This window comes from Loxodonta africana, chromosome 7 (genome assembly GCF_030014295.1).
Source record: "Loxodonta africana isolate mLoxAfr1 chromosome 7, mLoxAfr1.hap2, whole genome shotgun sequence".
In the NCBI taxonomy this organism is placed as follows: Eukaryota; Metazoa; Chordata; class Mammalia; order Proboscidea; family Elephantidae; genus Loxodonta; species Loxodonta africana.
This window is the reverse complement of record NC_087348.1, coordinates 65854086-65873744: the sequence shown is the minus strand read 5'-3', so window position 1 is coordinate 65873744 and position 19659 is coordinate 65854086. Positions and strand designations below refer to the sequence as shown.

Here is a 19659-nt window from a genome sequence, read left to right as displayed (position 1 = left end):
TTTTACCTTTTTGATCCAGACTGTTCAGTAGATTCCTTTAGTGTAAATAAGATAATTTGTAACTACTTTAAAAAAGTTTTAAAAATTAAGATAATGCTACATATCGGCTATAAAACATTCTTTTAGATATGAAAAACAATGAAGTTCAATATGTGATGTTTAAAAAACCTGTGTTAGTTTTTGCTAAGAAAAAACAAAAACTCTGATGACTTAATGGCTTATAACAACAAGTATTTATTTCTTGTTCACATGACATAAGCTTTAAGGGTTGATTATAGCTAGGTATGGCAGGGCTAGTCTGAATTTGACTGGTTTGGCCATGGCTGGCTTTGGCTGTATGTTCTTTCCGTTCCCAGGCTAAGTCACCTACCTCCCAGCCAAACTATGTAACAGTATTTATAACTTATGCTCAGATGTGGCATACCTCATGTCCACTTACAACCCATTGGCAAAGCATGTCTGTGGCAAGCCCAAAGTCAGTGATGAGCAGATGCATAACCCTGCTGTATCCTGCTGTATCAAAGCAGTGGAATGTAGAATAGATTAACATGAAATGTGCTAACTGGTGTCACTTTAGCCTTAGGGCCACAAATCACTAGCAGGCCTGTAGCACAGCTTGACAATTCCACCATGCTTGCCTGGTCCATTCACTTTCCCACCCTCAGAGTCTGATAGTTTTACACATTCTCCCCTTTCCTTAAACCTTTAAGATGCTTCTTCCCCCTTCTCTGCCCTTGACTCTTATTTTACTCAGAAAATAGAAACAATTAAGAGTTACTTATCTTCCCACTCTCAAATCTACTAATCAGTCTGCACCTGTATCCATTTATTTTGCCTTGTCTTCTATTAACAGTGGCTGAACTGTTGCTGTTCCCATTGAAGATCTTCTCCTCCATTTGTTCCTTAGATCCCGTTCTCTATCTCCTATTCAAGAGCTTTGTTCATGCCATTATCCCCTCTGTCTCTTGCGTCAGTTTTTCCCACTCTACTGGATCATTCCCATCAGGTTACAAACATGCTCTAATATATTCCATCTTAAACACAAAAAGGAAGCTCTGACTACTGGCCTATTTCTCTGCTCCCCTTTACAGCAAAACTCTTCCACTGAGTTGTCTATAGTTTCTGTTTCTTCTTCCTCACCTTCCATTTTCTCCTTAACCTACCATGCTGTAGCCCTTACTATTTCCTTGAAACTCCTGGTAGGTGATCTCTGCCTTGTCGAATTTAGTGTTCTCATCCTATATGACCCCTTAGCAGCATTTGATATAGTTGATCCTTCCCCCTTTCTTGAAATGCGTCCTTCACATGGCTTCTGGGAAAACACATTTTCTTAGTTTCCTCATACCGCTTTTACTTTTTCTTCTCAATCTTCTTTGCTGGCTCTTCCTTCTCTTCCCATGTCCTAAATCGCCCATTCCCTGCCTGTGTTCACTTACCTATCTGCTTTCTCTGTCTAGGTACCCTTATTGAGTCATTATGTATGCTCCATATACTCATGAATCTCAAATTTTTATCCCTAGCTTTTTCCTTTACTCTGACCTCCAGGTTTGTTTGAGCTTATTTCATATCTCCTACTAGACATATAGTAAGTATCTTCAGTCCCAGGCTTGGTTCTCCCTCAGTGTTCTTCATTTCAGCAAATGGATCACCATTCACCAAGTTGTTCAAGGCCAAAGTTATCTTTAACTCCTTTTTTCCTCATACCCTACATCCAATCTATGAGTCCTGTTTGATCTGCCTTTCAAACAGATCAAGAATTGATTACTTCTCCCCACTTCTACTACCAACAACTCCAAGCAAATCTCTGACCTGAGCTACTACATTAGCCACCTAACTGGTATCTTTACTTCTATTCTTTACCCTACTGCATACAGCAGGAAGAGAGACCTTTTAAAAGCTTAAATCAGGTCATATTGCTCTCTTGCTCAAAACACTTCAGTGGCTTTTTATTTTACTCAGAATAAAATCCAGAATTGCTCTTATGGCCAAAGTCATGGCATGATCTCACCCTTACCTTTCTCTCTGATCTCGTCTCTCTGGCTTTGTCTGACTTTACTCTAGGTACACTGGCCTTCTTGGCATTTCCACCCTAACCAAGCTTGTTCCCACCTTAGAGGCTTTTCACTTAACATTTCTTCTTCCTGAAACACTCTTCCTCCAGATCGTCACATAGTCCCACCTCCATCAGGTCTGTGCTTAATGTCCACTTTGCAGATAAGCCTCCATTACCAACCTAAGTAAAATATTTGCTTCTCTCTACAGTCCTACTCTGCCTACTTCCCACTAAACAAAAAACTCTGGTATAGACATCATATGCAGGGTGATTGAAGTCCACTGTTTTGCTTCGGTGATTTTCATTTGATATTTGAGCTGTTAATGCTGAATTGGGATCTGTGTTGACTGCTAACATTCCAAGTATCAAATGAATTTATTTGACCAGTACAGAGCTTACCTTGTATCTGAATTTTCGATAGTCTGTAAAAGCCATTGAAGAGAATTTGCAGAGCTTGTCAACTTTAGTTTTAAGTTGTTTGTTTTTAAGAAAAAAGTTGAGAGGATTTTAATTTAAACTCTTTTACTTTTGGCTAAAACAGTCCTCTTTTTGGATAGGTTGTTTTTCTTGTTCAAGCACATGGTGTGATGAGGGTAGAAGAGAAAATACCATCCTTACCAGTTAGATCATCAGACTCAAACTTGGTGATCATTGGAGTATTTAAAAATAAAAATTAAAACAACAACAGCCCATTGCCCTCGAGATTTTGATTCATGGCAACCCATGTGCTATAGAGTAGAACTGCTCTCATAGGGTTTTCTCGGCTGTAGTCTTTACAGAAGCAAATTGCTGGATCTTTCTTCCACAGCACTGCTGGGTGGGTTCGAACCATCAACCTTTAGGCTAGTAGTTGAGTGCAAACCGTTTGAGCCATCCAGGGACCTTTTTGGGGTATCAGGTATCTAAATATCTCATATTTTATAATTTGAATTATATAGAAGAGAAAGATATTTTATCTTCTATTTTTAGTATAATATTGAATGTCCTGATTAATCCCAGCCCCCCCACCCCAGTTTCTATGAATGTTTAGGCTGTTTTCAATTGCCATATGTTTATGTAGTAACATGTATTAAAAGACAGTTTCTAATATCCAAATAGTATGAGAGAGTTATTTTACATTACATATGCATTTTCCTTTAATCAGATTGATGCTAACAAAGACCGATTGGTGACTCTGGAAGAGTTTTTAAGAGCTACAGAAAAAAAAGAATTCTTGGAGCCAGAGAGCTGGGAGGTAATAGAACCTACTTTAAATGGGATGTATAGTTTAAGAAATTCTACATCAGTGTACCTAGTTTTTACTTACACTCCCCGTTATGTTCACATGTATAGCCTTACTAGTATTATCTTTTTATACAAAATGTCAATATGAAGTAATACACTTGATTTTTTGAAAAGCTTTTGGCAATTGATTATTTTGTAATCACAGTATATGTAATTAGAAATCATCTTGAAAACTATACTTTTTCTAAGTGTAAAATAATGTTCATTATTGAAGATTAGAAATATAGGTGCATTTAAAGAATAAATTAGAAGTCACCTGTAAAGACACTTAAATTATACAATGTGTTATTTCTATTTGGAAATACAGGCAGTCCCTGGATTACGGATAAGCTCTGTTCCTAAGTCTGTCTTTAAGTTGAATTTGTACATAAGTTGGAACAGTTAGGTGTAGTTCATATCTAACGTCAGTTAGTCAAATGTTTGTCTTAATATATAGTATATAGTTTGTTTTAGTATATAGTATATAATGTACCTTTCTGTGTATAAGAGATGTTAAACAATCACTTCCAGATACACTAAAACCTCTTTAACATAATAAATACGGTAATAATAATAATGTTTTGATGTGTTTCGCAAAGTTAGTGCCTTTTTTTTTTATTATAAACCATTGTACATACTTCGAATTTTAATAGGCTTTGTGGGGGTTGGTTCATAACTGCAGGTCGTACGTAAGTCGGATGTTCATAACCCAGAGATAGAACTACCCTCAAGGTGAATGAACATTTTTTAGTTTCTCAATATACCTTGCCAAATTGCTCCAGAAAGATATACCAATTTTTAACATAGCCAACTGTGTATAAATGAGTGCATAGACAATTTTTAAAAGAATCATTGAATGGTACTGACCAGTATAGATTGAAATTGTCTTTTTCTACATAAAATATAAGATAAAAATATTAACATTTTAATTAGCTTTTTAATTGTCCAGAAAATAGTTTGAGATAGGGTGACCAACCATCCTGGCTTACCTGGTACTAAGGGGTTTCTGGGATGTAGGGCTTTTCAGTGCTAAAAGCAGGACAGTTCCAGGCAGACTGAAACAACTACTCATACTAGTTTGAGATCAAAGAAATCAGCTTTGTTTTATTTTAAGTTTTACTTTAACATTTGAAATACTTCTGGACTTTTGTGAAGAAGAAGAATGCTAGCATAATTTAAATGTACATTCCTGTTAGTGCTTCTGGTGAACTAGAAGATTCATAGCTAATTCTAAATTTTTTTTAATTTGACATAATTTCAGATTTACATAAAAGCTGCAAGAATAAACAAGGAATTTTGGAATACCTTTCGCCTAGATTTCCCATTTTACTACATTTGCTTTATCGCTCTATTTTTTTGTCTTCCCCTCTTTATATGTGTGTATATAAAACTGTATATTAATATTCAGTTTTTTTTACCCATTTAAGAGTAAGTTTCACATGATGCTGCTTTAACCCTAAATACGTTAACATGTATTTCCTATGAACTAGGATTTTCTCTTCCATAATTACAGTAAATTATCAATATCAGGAAATTAATACTAAAACTTTACTATTCTCAATCTTCAGACCTTATTGATAGTTTGTTAATTTTCCCTATAATGTCCTTACAGGGCAAAAGAAAATCCAAGGTCATCTATTGAATTCTGTTGTCATGTCTGTTTATCAGTTACATTGAGTCAATTTTGACTCATAGATTGTCAGAGCAGAACTGTGCTCCATAAAGTTTTCGGTGGGTGACTTTTCAAAAGTAGATCACCAGGTCTTTCCTCTGAGGTGCCTCTGGGTGGACTCAAACCTCACCTTTAGGTTAGCAACTGGACACATCAACTGTTTGCACCACCCAGGAACTCCTTTAGTCTCGCTTAATCTGAAACGGTGCCTGAGTCTTTCTTTGTATTTTACAGCATTGACATTTTTGAAGAGTACAAACCATTTATTTTGTAGAATGTACCTCTGTTTGAGTTTGTCCGATGTTTCCTCATGATTCCTACCTTTGATGGAATAAACAGAAGGAGTGCTGTGTTCTCCTCAGGGTATCACATCAGGAAGCAGATGCTGTTGATTATTCCCGTAACTGGCAACGTTAACTCTGATTATGTGGTTCAGGTGATGTCTAACAGGTTGCCTCACGGTAAAGTCACTATTTTACTTTTTGTCATTAAAGAAGTATCTTATCTGACCCACCATACTCCCAGAATCAGAAGTCAGCTTTTTTGATTCATTTGACATTCTATCGAAAGTATTTCTGCATAATATTTGTAAGCATAGTTTTAATAACTATGGAGGCACTTAACCATTCTCTCAGGGTTAGTCATTTAACTCATCTCCAGTCTTTAACTGTTATTATAAAAAGTGCGGCTATCAACACATTTTCATATAAAGCTTTTTATGTGTTTAGGTGTATTTTATAGGACAGATTTTCAATGTAGCATTACCAAGGCCAAGAGGATATTTTTGAAGGATGTTGATATACTTTGCAAAAATGCTTTTTATAAGTTTTACCTATTTATATTTCCAACAATAAAAAATGAGAGTTCTCATTATCCACGAAATTTAAAATCCATTGATGATCCTAGCCAGAGTCTATTATTATTATGACAGTTGACAAATGGTGATTTTCTAGTCCCATCATTCCTTTGACATTTATGAGTTGGCTTTCTACTGTAAGGAAAAACTATCCTCTCATCTGTCCATCTGCCTGTCCACCCGCCTGTCAGTCCGTCCATCCATCCATCCGTCCATCCATCTATCCACCTATCCACCTACCTACCTATATCAATGTGGGCTCATGGATTCTTATTTTATTCAGTAGGCTCTAATCCTTACTTTCATTATTTTGATGCTCAGATTGTCTCAGATTTGGCCAGTGAGAGTTTCTTCACTTTGGCTTTTGTGTCCTTCTGACGTGTTCATCATTCTTTGAAGACTTCCTTATTCTCTAGCATAACAAGATGTTCAAGGCTCATCTTATCTTTCCCTACCCCACTCCTGGAGTCAGCCATTCTCTTAGGAAGCCTTGGTTGCTTTTAGTGGAGACTGATATTATAGAACAAGATCTGGCATTGGATGTGCTCCTTGCTACTGGAGTATCATTGCTTCTAGACCTTGTCAGATAATATAGCTGGGGAATTAAAAAAGCATGTGTGTGTGTTTGTTTATATGTATGTGCATATGTACATATACATGCATGTGCACACACACACATATATACACCTATACGTATCTATATTCTGTCAGTTATCTTACTTAAAATAAAAATTCTGTTAATTTGCTTCTATATGTATTCAATTTTTAGGATTTTCCCATTTTGTGGACTTTCTTTTCTTTCTTTTGAGTATGTGAAACATGAACAAGTTTCTAAAAATCAAATCTGTACAAGAAAGTTTATTCAGAAAATGTCATTTCTCTTTCCATATTTTCTTTGTCCTTTCCACCCAATTCTTACCCTTGAAGTACCAATTTTATTAGTGTCTGAGTTTCCTTTTGCTCAAATATTTTCTCTTTTCCTCTTTCTTACTGAAAAGGTATCATGTTAGAGATTTTCTTCTGCACTTCGCTAATCATAGAATTTTAAAGCTGAATCATACCTTATTGTTGTATTTCTAAGATTATCTTTCCTCATTTTTTTTCTTTTAGACATTGGATCAGCAACAGTTCTTCACAGAGGAAGAACTGAAAGAATATGAAAATCATATCTCTTTACAAGAAGATGAACTTAGGAAGAAGGCAGATGAGCTTCAGAAACAAAAAGAAGAGTTACAACGTCAGCACGACCAACTTCAGGCTCAGAAGATGGAATTTCATCAGGTGGTATTTTGTAAAACGACTGTGGCATTAAAAAGTATTTTTATGCGCTTTACTGAAAGTCAGTATTTTTGTAATAGAATATTTCAAAATACTATTAGTTATATAGTATTTTTTTAATTGCTATATTTTTATGTTAAATATTAATCTAAATGTTTTAGAGTTTGAATATTTTTCATTTTGGAAAACAGTTTGTTGTGCTTTGTCAAAAATCTTAAAAGTTCTTATTTTTAAGACTTTATTTTTCTGTTCACTAGGCCGTACAGCAGATGGAACAAAAAAAATTACAACAGGGAATTCCTCCATCAGGGCCAGCTGGAGAACTGAAATTTCAGCCACGTATGTAATTTTGTTTGTTTGTCTGTTTAAGGATATAAACAATTAAATAAATTGAAACCCACATTTGTTACAAATATAATTTTAAATTATTAAGATTTAAGTTACTTTTTATGTATTTGTAGACTTATATTACAGAAAAATGAGAAGTCCTCTGAAATGTTTATGCATCAGCACATATCAAATGCGGTATAACTTGATAGCCATATTTGTAGTGAAATGGTTTATTTCAACATTATTCATAATTCTTCCTAATCAAGTTGTATTGATCTTTCCAGTGAACATTTTTTAAGTTGTAGTCTGTAATTAACCAAGCATATTAAAAAACAAATACTCAATATATCTATATATAAAAGGAACATTCAGAATAAATGAAGATGCTTCTAAAATGAGAGCATATTTTTTTTGACACAGACATTTAAAGTCAGAAGTCCACCAGGACCTGGAAGAAAACGGTTAACTCAGCATCTGTTTCATCTTTTTACCTCCCTTCCTTTTTCTTTGCTCAGCAAATATCTTAAAATATATTTGGAATAAAGAAAGATACCTTTGAAATGAGAACACATTTTTTTTTTTGGACACAGATATTTAAGGACTGAAGTCTACCAGAATAAGAAAAAAACTTAATATTTGCTCTCACCTTCATACCTTCCTTCCTTTTTTTTGCTCTCCTTCACTGATTGAATTAAGTGGCCTTGTGGCATAATTTAAGGAGTCTATCAGTAATTATTTAAGTGAGAATCTCTGCCTATTGCTTTTGAAATAAATTGGTGTCTCTTTACTCATGAAGATAGATACTCTTTCATGGGTACTTATCCTCTCTCAAAAAACTTCGGTATTAACAATTCTTCCCCTAAGTAGGCTTAGTATTCACTGGTAACTTTTTCCTACTTTTAACAACCTTACCTGTCTAAAAATTCTTCAACTGAAGGGCTTTTACTACTGCTTCAGATCATTTTTCATTCATATTTTTGCTTTATTACTTTATCATTTACGATTAGGTTTAGCTACATGTAACGTAAAAACCAAAGATAATAGTGGTTTAAACTAAATAGGAGTTTTTCTCTCTTACATAAAAGAAATCTAGAAGTATGTGGTGTCCAGATTCCTATCTTTCTGCTCTGCTATCCTCATTGCGTGTTTTTTATCCTCAAAGTACCTCACTGTCTTTGCTGCTTGAGCTGGTGAGGAAGGGCAAGAAAAGGAGCTTTCCTCAGTTGAAGCGGCTTCCTTTTAGGTAATTTTCCCAAGAACTACACAACACTAAAACTTACATCCCCTTGCCAGAACTGAGTCACTTGGCCACACCTAACTGCAGAGGAAGCTGAGAAATCCGTGTGTTAATAAGACCAGTTAAAAGTTGTTATTAGGTGCCGTAGAGTCGATTTTGGCTCATAGTGACCCCATGTGACAAAGTAGAGCTGTCCCATAGAGTTTTCTTGGTTGTAATTTTTACAGAAACAGATTGCCAGGTCTTTCCCTCGTGGAGATACTGGGTGCATTTGAACCACCAACCTGTGGGTTAGCAGCTGAGCACTTAGCCGTTTGTGCCACCAGGGTGCCTTTACAATACTGTAAGTAAGAAGGGAAAAAGGAATGTTTGATAAGCAACTTTCAGTTTTAACCGCAATCAGCCTTGTTGGCTACCTAAATCTCTAGGTCCATTCTTCAGAAAATACCCATTTCACATCCTCCCCCCTCCAAAGGAAGCCCCTTAAATCCAATTTATTATTGCATATAGCTCAAAGTCCGTAGTATCTAGATGTAGTCTCTTCTGTCTTGTTAGGATGTATTTCCTTGTGTTTTGGCCATTTACAAACTAAAAGGCAATACTTCTGTCCCAAGAGTACCATATGCATAATGGTGGTATAAGTGTAGGGTAACTACAATAAAACCTACCTTTTAGAAAAGGCAAGAGTGGGAAACATAGCTATCACTGATCCATAGCAATTAAATACTGCTTGGCAAAAATAGCAAGGACTTTCTACTCTGTCCGTGAATATATATTCCTTGGTTTACCCATAAGACAACCCCTGATTCAACTTTCTGGGAAGAATGTTGTTGTTGTTAGGTGCTGTTGAGTCGGTTCCGACTCAAAGTGATCCTATGCACAACAGAACAAATCCCTGCCCGGTCCTGCACCATCCTCACAATCATTGTCATGCTTGAGCTCACTGTTGCAGCCACTGTGTCAGTCCATCTTTTTGAAGGTCTTACTCTTTTCCGCTGACCCTGTACTTTGCCAAGCATTATGTCTTTCTCCAGAGACTGATCCCTTCTGGCAACATGTCCAAAGTATGTAAGACGCAGTCTCACCATCCCTGCTTCTAAGGAGCATTCTGGTTGTACTTCTTCTAAGACAGATTTGCTCATTCTTTTGACAGTCCATGGTGTATTTAATATTCTTCACCAACACCACAATTCAAAGATGTCAATTCTAATGTTCAGAGGGGTCTTTAGCTTTGCCCTGGGGGAAGTTTTTATTGTTCATTAACATTTATTGTCCATTAATTTTCGATAGAAAGTATACCCTTCTAGGGGACCACAGCTTTAGCAGTTCACTTCCTGTTTGTATGGGTTTGAAGGCTCAGGGATTATTTTAGATAGTTAATAGTTGCAAACTGTTGTAGGTCAGGTTTGGGGTTCTTATTTGTTTTTGTTTTGTTTTTTGACAAAATGACTTCCTAAAAACTTAGGAAGTTTCTAGTCTGTTTTCTTCAATCATTTCCATGAGTAACCATAGTAAAGAACTTGCCAAAATATTAATAGCTTTCAACACTGAAGAACTTCATCTTTTGCTTGGCAGCCTCTTTGCTCTCCCCATTCCCTTGGGTCTTAAATGAATGGTACCTAACTGAGACCGTTTTAAACTATAGGCTTGGATGGGATGGCCACAGTCTTAATCTGGTCTTTTTCCCAAGGATGGCTCCTATTAGCAGAAAGATTCTTAAGGGAAGGTTCTTGAAAAAAAGTTGAAGAAGCTGCTAAAGCTGCTTTCTTAGAGCCTTATAAAAACAGTTTTAGCTTGAAGTACAGAAATAGCTGAACTTTTCAGTTCTTCAGGACTCCGTATTTGGGACTCTTGTCAATTTATATTGTAAACAGAGAGCAATTCCCTCAGCAAAGCTATATTCTCTTGCATCTCTGCAGACTTGTTAACTTAGCCTGAGTCACGTCTCTCATGTAGGACTTTGCTCAAAAAGGCAGGAAGCAGCCACACATGCTAGCATTCAGTTCTACCACCACTTTCTCTAACACCTTAACTTCAGTTGACATGAGGTCTCATTGCCCAAAGCCCTACCTCCTCAACTAAGCCAACACCACGTTTAAGATTCTTTCTCTTGCTCTGTACCTTACTTCTGGCTATCAAAAATTCTGTGTAGGTTAGGATTCTTGGCTGTAGGCAACAAAATTATCTTTAGCTATTAAACAGAAAGGGATTTATTGAGAGGGATAGATAGATCACAGAATCCTTGGGAGGGCTGAAGAAACAGAGCCTAGGCTGAGCTTCTAGGAACCACATCGCAAGAATGGACCACCAAAGGAGCTGCTTCTTCTGGAACAATCAAGAAACTGCCTTCCAGATCAGGAAGCTGCCTACTGGACTAGGAAGCCATGAACAATTGCCAGCTCCCGAACCACAGCACCTCTGCCACCCTTTGTGCCAGCAAAATTGGATACCTCATGTCCTGCCTCTCTCCCCATGTAACTCGATTCTGAGTAAAAGTCTTATTCAAGTGAGTGCATTTGATGAATGGGACCAATCACATCTGGAACCCTAGCTACAAGGGCAATTGGGATATGTAGTGTTTGACTTTGCAACCTCCCTAGTACAGGAATGTATGTCTGAAGCTGTTGAGTGAACTAATCTACTATAATACCTCATAATTTTGTTTCTCTTAACCATAATAATTGAAAAAAAATTTTACAAGTTTTTAAATGATCATTGCATACTCCTCCATACATACTTCAGATTTATTCTTAAATAATGGATCCCCAAAATTAAATATAACAATCTACAGAAGTTCTGCTTATGTAAAGCTTAAATTAAAAAAAAGAAAACCAAAACCACTCAACATAGTAGTAGTGCTATGTTTCTTTAGAGATGGAGAAAAATCCCTACCTCTATTGTCTGAATCGTAGGAAATTCACTGGTACATCCTTTTGTCAATGACTTCTGTCTGTGACCAGAAAGTGTGATAAGACAGGAATTCTAAGGTAAACTTTTTTAGATGGTGGACTGGTGTTAAATCAGAAAGTAGTGGGAGGAGAACTTAGAGCATTTTCTTGAAGTGCTTTTTCTGGCATGAATAGATAATAAATAGGTGGATATTAATGTAGATGTACCTTACAGTTTCTGACCAGTTATTATAATTTATATTATTCAAAAAAGAATGACTGGCCTAAAATTATTTATGGACTTAAGGAATTCCAGTTCTTGTGAGTACTGGGCATTTGTGAGTGAATATTATTTCTGAGAGAATTGCTAATGGTATTCTTTCCAGCTCTGTTATAAAGTATGGGCCTTATGTTTAATTTATGCTGTTCTACTTCATACTTCTTGAGAAATAGTCATTAATTTATCTTACATATTTTTTTTTTAGTGGTATGTACTATTAGTAATTTGGAACTTTGTTTTCTATTTGAATTTTCCTGAGGCATATAAATGTTGGATATATATAATTAAAATTAGATTTTAAAAAGTGATGACCTCTAGAATATTTAACTCTCACTTAAAGAAAATTATGATTTAGATGTAGTCATCCTCTGAAACTTGGCTACACATTTTTTTAAACCAAGATTTGTTTGCAATAGTATGGTTTTTCATGCTAATTGAACAGATTTGTGTTACTATAAGCCTAAATGCAAATCTGTTTTTCACATGAGGAAAAATATAAAAGAAAAATTTAGCGTTTTGTGATAATGTGATTTTTAAGATAGAATAGCCAGTAGAAGAGGGAGTAAAGAAATCTAGAGAGAAAACTCAGTTCTGGTTGGTGCATGAATTTTAATCTTTGCTTTATAGCTGTGCAGTACAATCAAGAAGAAATAGAAAAAGAACCAGAGTTAGATGACGAACTTCATCGTTTCCATGCAAGATTTTTATCCCCTGAAGAACCTGCTAGAGAAGTCCACCTTCACCCTTAACCACTGTGCCTCAACTTAATACTTTTTTAATTCACTTGTTTTTGTTGGAATTTGGAGAATAAGATGTATTAAGTAAAATGCAAACATTACTTTCTTGTTTCTTGTAAGTGATATAATGGGAAGATTGTAATTATAATTTGTCGATAACTGAATTTATATTCATCTCTCTTCATTTAATTTTATTTTCATGGTGTGAGATTTGAAGGAAACCGTATATTTTCTTGCTTTTTTTTTTTTTTTTAAACAAACTATCATTAGTAGGATTGCCTTCTTTTCCTCTTCTTTAAATTTCCTCTTTTAGAATGAATAGTTAGCTATGAATTAGTAACCATTCTTGGAGACTCTAAGAACTGAGCTAGAACAAGCAACAGTAGCAAGGGGTGAAGACACTGAATTGAAAAATTTAGATCAATGGTTTCCAGCACTGCCAACCTGTTTATTGAGACAAAAGCAAAACCAAACCAAACCAATGAAACCTTTGATTTAATTTTAGTAATTTAGATTTTTCAAAAATTGTCTATAGGCTTATGTAGAAAAGCAACTACATTTCATGTTTACAGATGTCTACAGCTTTCACTGCAGAGCTTTTAGTATACATTTAATTGATGTCACTCACCCTCTTGGTGAGGTTGGATGCAACAGACCAGCTTGGTTGTCAGCCAGCCCTTGCCCGTTTACTTTTCCCTATATACCCATCCTTCTGGTTGCCCTCAAAGTTTTGCATGGCTGTGTAAATAAGCTTTGTTTTGTTTATAATCTACTGCATGGAATAGATTTCACTTTGGCTGTGCAGAGTTGCCTACCTCCTTTTGTTTTATCCTTAGTGAATAGGTATATTTTGCAAGACTTCCCAGGTTTATGACTATGTATATCTTATAATTAAAGTGTTGAAATATCTATTTTACAATTCTTACAATTTTGTTATTTCAAGGAACTTTTTAAAATGAGCAATGATTATCTTCCACACGATTTTAAAGTTATGACTTGTCTGAGTGCTTTAAAAGTGAGAGAGGAAAAAATATAATTTTATCTAGTTCTCTTTGCCATCTCTCATGAGTCATTGTATTTAGCTTATTATTTTTGTTCCCTTTTAGTCCATCTTAAATGTTCATTTTTAGTGATAGCGGAGTATGTGTCATCTAATTAAATTCCTACCCTCACTTTAGATTTCCTGTTTAAGGGGTATGAAATACATATACAACCCATGCTGGCCGGCCTGTATTTGTTTTGCACTATGTTGCTTTGCATATTTTGCTGTCCACTGTTACGCTTGATTTGTTTAAGTGATTTGGATTTGCTTTACTCTTGATTTTTACCCTTTCTGTTCTTGGTGTAACTACTTTCTAAAATATTTCCTCATTAGGATAGTGATGTCTTAAAGATAATTCCCTTTTTAAAACATTTGCCCTGTCTCTTAATTTTTTAAACATTTTTATAGCAATATTGAAGCATTTTTGTGAAACATAATTCACAACTTTTATCATCTTTGTTTAGGGATTCCTTCTTGTGATGCATTGAGTGATGTACCTTAGAATTTGCATCTTAATTTTTTCTGACTAAATCTCAGTTCTAATCCTGTATGCATTTCTTATTTCCCTTGCTATGCATGTATTTTTATTCTCTTTGGTGTTCATAGTATGTTTCAAGAAGATTGGAGGTTGACCTTGAGGAAAAGAAAACCACCTTTGCAGAAAAGTCAGCTTTTCTAGCACTAGTTAGATGAGCAGGCAATCGTTCTTGGAGTGGCTTCTGAGCACTGTGAAGAGTGCTTTTAATTTTTTTAATTTCTAACGCATGGGTAGGATCCTTGACTCCTGATGCTTTACCTTTGACGGAGTCAACAAGGTTGTGGTGCAAATGCCTGGTTAGAGCATAGCATTCAGACCCCGATGAATGTCCTTTGTTCAATTCTTTGGCTTTTTTGTACGCTCCATAAAAAATAATCATTTTTAAAATAAACCGAAGCCCATCTATTGTACCTTGTGCATCCTAGCAGACATTTTGTATCTTGAAGTTGTTAATAAAGGGGAAAAAATTGTTTGGTACAGAAAGACCAGGGACCTGAATTCAGTAATGTCTGATTAGAAAAACAGTTTACTGTTTCATTACTTTTGCCTGGACGATTCTGAGATTTAATAAAGTTCTTCTGCCTCTGTGTACTCTTCCACTTTCCCACTTTTGGACTGACTTGCCCTGGACTTGATCTGCATTTCTAATATGGCTCCCTCATCACTGGAGAAAGCTTTGAGGTATGCAGGGTGTTGTAGCACCCTTGTCAGCTACCTTCAAGTATCATAACCACCAACTTCATGGGGGTAATAATCAGACCTTTCAAATAAACTCCCCTTCCCTCACAATCCCAAGCAATTTATCTTTTCTCTAATTAAGACTCGGAGGTAACTTTATTAACCCTGTGGTGGTTTTCTTAAAGATTTATATGAAAGGTAAAACAGAGGTAATTGTTTTAAGGACAACAATTTCAAGCCAGAAATTCAAGGCTATAGTGACAGTTTTATTCTTATGCGATGACTCTGGTGACTGTGATATAAGCCAGATAGTTCTGTCTGCACCTTTCTATCCAGTTACAAGGCCTAAGAACGGACGAGCCCTGGAGGCCCAAAGTACTATAGACAAGGTGAAAGTAGGAGCCCATTTTCAGTCTCTTTCTCTGAAACTGTCAGTTCAGAATCTTAGTACACATGAAAATTATGAGTCCTTGCAACTTTAAAGAAGTGTCTGTATAGTTAATGCTGTCTGCCAACTTATGTACTGTATTTTTTCACAAATAACATGTCCACGTAAACAGCGCACCTACACATATAAGGCATATGTTGCGCCTAGTAAAACAGTGCACGAGGGGGTTGCATTGGTGGCAAAAGCGTGTAATGCACATGGTATTTGTGTAAAAATATGGTAGTCTCTAATTGAAGGATCTTATCTTTGGAAAGAATATATTTGTGTTTATGTGCAAGCTTGTGCCTAAAATACATCTGGGTGGAAGACCATTAGCTTATTCAGTGTCTTCTGTGTAATTAAAACATGAAAAAAAATTTTTTTCATTATTGCTTTTCTGTTAATGAAAGAACCCAGTGCTGCATAATCTGTATTTTATCAATATTTATTATGTTTTTAAAACCGTTTAATGATAATGGCTTATACATTCTGTCTTAAGGTCAAGGAGCCCTGGTGGCCTAGTGGTTAAGCTCTTGGCTGCTAACCGAGAAGTTGGTGATTCGAACCCATCAGCCACTCTGTGGGAGAAAGATGTGACAGTCTGCCCCCATAAAGAATTCAGGCTTGGAAACCCTACCGGGCAGTTCTACCCTGTCCCGTAGGGTCGCTGTGAGTCAGAATCGACTCAACGGCAATAGGTTTGATATTTTAAAGTCAGGATTTTAAAGACCTTTTATTTATTTGTTACTAATTGTGTGGGGGGGGGGGAGGATTTTGAAGGTTTTTTCCTCCATTTAAATGTTGAAATTAAAAATGTAACCTTTTATAAATTTGTGACTGAAACTATCCTGTTAATTTTAAACTTCATAAAGTAGTTCTACTAATCTGAAGACCACTTAGATATAATTCTTCTTGATTGATTTGGATATTTGGACTATTTTTAAAACTACAAATAATTGGTTTTTAATTTCATAGGGAATCAGAAAGATAGAGACTTTATACAAGTTTTGTTATATTTGAATGTTTTTTGAATATATGTTGTAAAAATTCTTCCAGTACAATGTATGTTGGAAAATATTATTCTAGTCATTGTTTGTATAGGTTCATTTTCAATTGTATTAAACAAGAAATCAGAAAAATGTGTAATACTTGTTATTTTCTGGGGAAAATACAAATTTAACAATATTGTAAGAATGAACTGAATGCAAAAGTGCTAACATTAGAGAATCATGGAGCCTTGGGGTTGGATTGCGCCTCAGAGATCATCTACCAACGAAGGAGCTCCTTCTGCAGCGTTCCTACTAGATGATTATTTAGGCTCTGCTTCAAGGCTTGCAGTGACAGCGGTGAAGTAGAAATCACAGTGGTTTCCCAGCTTGCCTGTAGATTGGAATCATTTAAGAGCTTCAAAAACTACTGATGCCAGGGTCCCCTCTCCAGAGATTGTGATTGAATTGGTCTGGAGTGTGACTTGGGCTTTGGGATTTTTCAGAGCTCTCCAGGTGATTCTAATGTGCAGACAAGTTTGGGGAGAAGCCACATTGGGGAGCAAACTTGACGAATGCCATGAAGATTCTATAGGCATTTAGATGTCACTTCAGAAGATTTATAGCTGAACACACACACACACACAACAGTATTTGTGTAATATACAGGAAACATTTCCACTTCATTCAAGAACAATTTAATAGGAAGATATTACACTGTAGAGAGGAGTCCTTGATGATGGTATAGTGTGAAATATTTGAGTGGCTGTCAGGACACTGGCTCTGTCACTCTTAACTAAATGATTTTTCCCCTCTAGAGTTAGAGGGAAAAGAGTAGAAGTTGTGAAGGTTTAAACTTTTTTGCCTTCTAATTCTAAAATAATTTCAGACTTACAAAAACTTGCAAATAATACAAAAACTTTACACATGCTCCTCACCTAGCTTCCCCAAATGTTAACATCTTATATAACCACAGTTTAATTATTAACATCAGAAATTAACATTGATACAATTCTATTAACTAATATGTGGACCTTATTTAAATTTTACTACTTATCCCACTAATATACTTTTTCTGGGCTTGGATCCAAACCAAATCACACATTGTATTTAGGGGTGTGTGTGTGTATGTTTTCAATTATTTTGGATAAAAAGCCCCTCAGCCTTTTTTTTGTCTTTCACGACACTGACATTTTGAAGAGTACAGGCTAGTTGTTTTACAGAAGGGCCTTCAATTTGCATTTGTCTAGTTCACTGCTACTCAAAGTTTGGTCTACAGACTGGTGCTGGCCTCTGAATGGTTGTCAGAAATTGAGATCATTTACGCCTTTGGAAACTTTTATGGCGATTTAACAATTTCTCATAAAATTATAAAAATTGGAGGCTTTTTATGTCTTTTATAATCATTTTTATGGTATTTTACAAAATATTGGTCCTCAAAGGGTTGGAATTTTTTTTTTTAAATAAAAAGATTCTTCATCGCAGCTAGTTTGAGCAGCCCTGGTCTAGACCATGAACTTTTTTTTTTTTTTATTAACTTTTATTGAGCTTCAAGTGAACGTTTACAAATCAAGTCAGACTGTCACATATAAGTTTACATACACCTTACTCCGTACTCCCACTTCCTCTCCCCCTAATGAGTCAGCCCTTCCAGTCTCTCCTTTCGTGACGATTTTGCCAGCTTCCAACTCTCTCTATCCTCCCATCCCCCCTCCAGACAGGAGATGCCAACATAGTCTCAAGTGTCCACCTGATATAATTAGCTCACTCTTCATCAGCAACCATGCATTTTTTGAGGGCAAGGACTGTGCCTGTTCATATCCGTATCCCTTACACCTAGACTGTGCCTGCACAGAATAGATGTCCAATAAATAGTTTTCATTACTTTTTTTGGTAATTTCTCTAACTTTCTCTGGGGCGGTATGTATATGTCACACCTTTGTCAATTGCTCTTCTGAACAAGTATAGGAATTCATATGTTCCCATTGGGGACATTATTTAATGATATCGATAATGCCGGAAGAGGTCTTATTTTTAGGTGGGGCTCCCTAGGGGAGGTAGTAGTTGAGAGGGGCCGTAATTTAGGGTTTTGGAACTCTATACCTAGACCTAATCTGGCAGATTTCTGCCTGTTACAACTATGGCCCCCAAAATTGTAAACTTCTGAAGGCTTCTCAGCTAATTGGTGCCAGTGTGAGCAACCCCACTCCTGGCCTGGTTCTATGCTTTTTTCACTGTGCCTGCTGTTTGTGCTCTGGCAGATAAGTGAGAATGTAAATACTTGCTTAGTCAGTGACTGTACCACTAACTCTAAATTCACTACAGCAATAAGACTTGTCCTTATGGAGGATTTGCTCCACACCCCACCTGTACATTGATTCTGTAGTCCTTACAACAGCCCCGGCAAGGAAGATTTTACTCTCTCAATTACAGAGAAATTGAAACTAAGCCTGAAAATGTGAGGTGACTTGCCCACTGTTCTACTATCAACAACTGATGCCAGAGGGGCAAGTACCTGAGTCCAGATCTGTCCGTGCTTTTTTGTACATTCCACCCTTTTTAATGATGTGAAAGGGGGAAAATTAGGTAGGATCAGCCAGATAACTGGAATGCAAGATGCTGTGGAAAGAGGTGTGTGCATCGATGATAGCACGCCACCTGTGTAGTGAGTTTTGCAGTTAAATTTTGAAACTGGTCTGGAGGTGTGAAACTTGGTCACTGAATTATTTTAGGATTTGCTTGATGAGGTCACACACCACTTCTTGGGCAGTAAGGAGAGGAAAAATTAAGCCCCACCCGTGAGGAGGCCTTTAACCTAAGCGTCTTGTAGGTTTAATCTGGCTTTTGATTGAAGCAATGTTAAGTTTATCACGTCTACGGTAAGAACAGCCACCCTGATGCATTCGCCAAGCTCTGCCTTTCACTAACCGCGGCCACCACCTTTAATTAATCCTTTTTTAGAGCAGCTTGGGGGCAGATTGGATCCCGGCCATTATTCTACAAAAAGAACCGAGAGGCGGATCGGAATCCGAGGCTGCGCCGACCCCTCTGGACGGCCTCAGGCCACGACATCCCTGCCCCTTCCGGCAGAGGGTGTCTGCCCACTGCGATGCCCCACCCGTTCCTCGGTCGCTGAAAGGAGGCGCGTCGCGCGGAGTCCCAACTTCCTTTGAGAGTTTTCAAACTTCGCGAAATTGCTGAGAGGCCACACGGATCAACACGGCGTGAGGTACCCTCTGCATCTACGCGGAGTCGCTCTGCGTTCCTTCTGCCCACGCACTCTTCCGATTACTGATAGGTTAGCTCCAGTCAGGCAAGGCAGGACTTTCCAGGGGGACGTCCTGGGAAAGCGGTGACCGGTGCGAGTGGTCCCAATTTACTCCAGCTGAGAAGG

General features: G+C 36.8%; 1 protein-coding gene across 5 annotated transcripts in view; it reads left to right on the top strand.

Annotated features, from left to right (window-relative positions):
- The window catches only part of NUCB2 (nucleobindin 2), a 53231-nt gene extending 36826 nt beyond the window's left edge, over positions 1 to 16405 (top strand). The window contains exons 11-14 of one of the 5 annotated variants that reach the window (XM_064288372.1): positions 3198 to 3287; positions 6955 to 7125; positions 7380 to 7461; positions 15779 to 16405. In XM_064288372.1, coding sequence (XP_064144442.1) covers positions 3198 to 3287; positions 6955 to 7125; positions 7380 to 7461; positions 15779 to 15801 — 366 coding nt within the window. In that variant the 3' untranslated portion in view covers positions 15802 to 16405. Of the gene's footprint in view, positions 1 to 3197; positions 3288 to 6954; positions 7126 to 7379; positions 7470 to 7872; positions 8020 to 12484; positions 12822 to 15778 lie in introns of those variants that run through there. The other 4 variants (XM_064288371.1, XM_010592207.3, XM_003411988.4 and 1 more) reach the window with 4 other exon arrangements.
- Positions 16406 to 19659: the final 3254 nt, after the last annotated feature.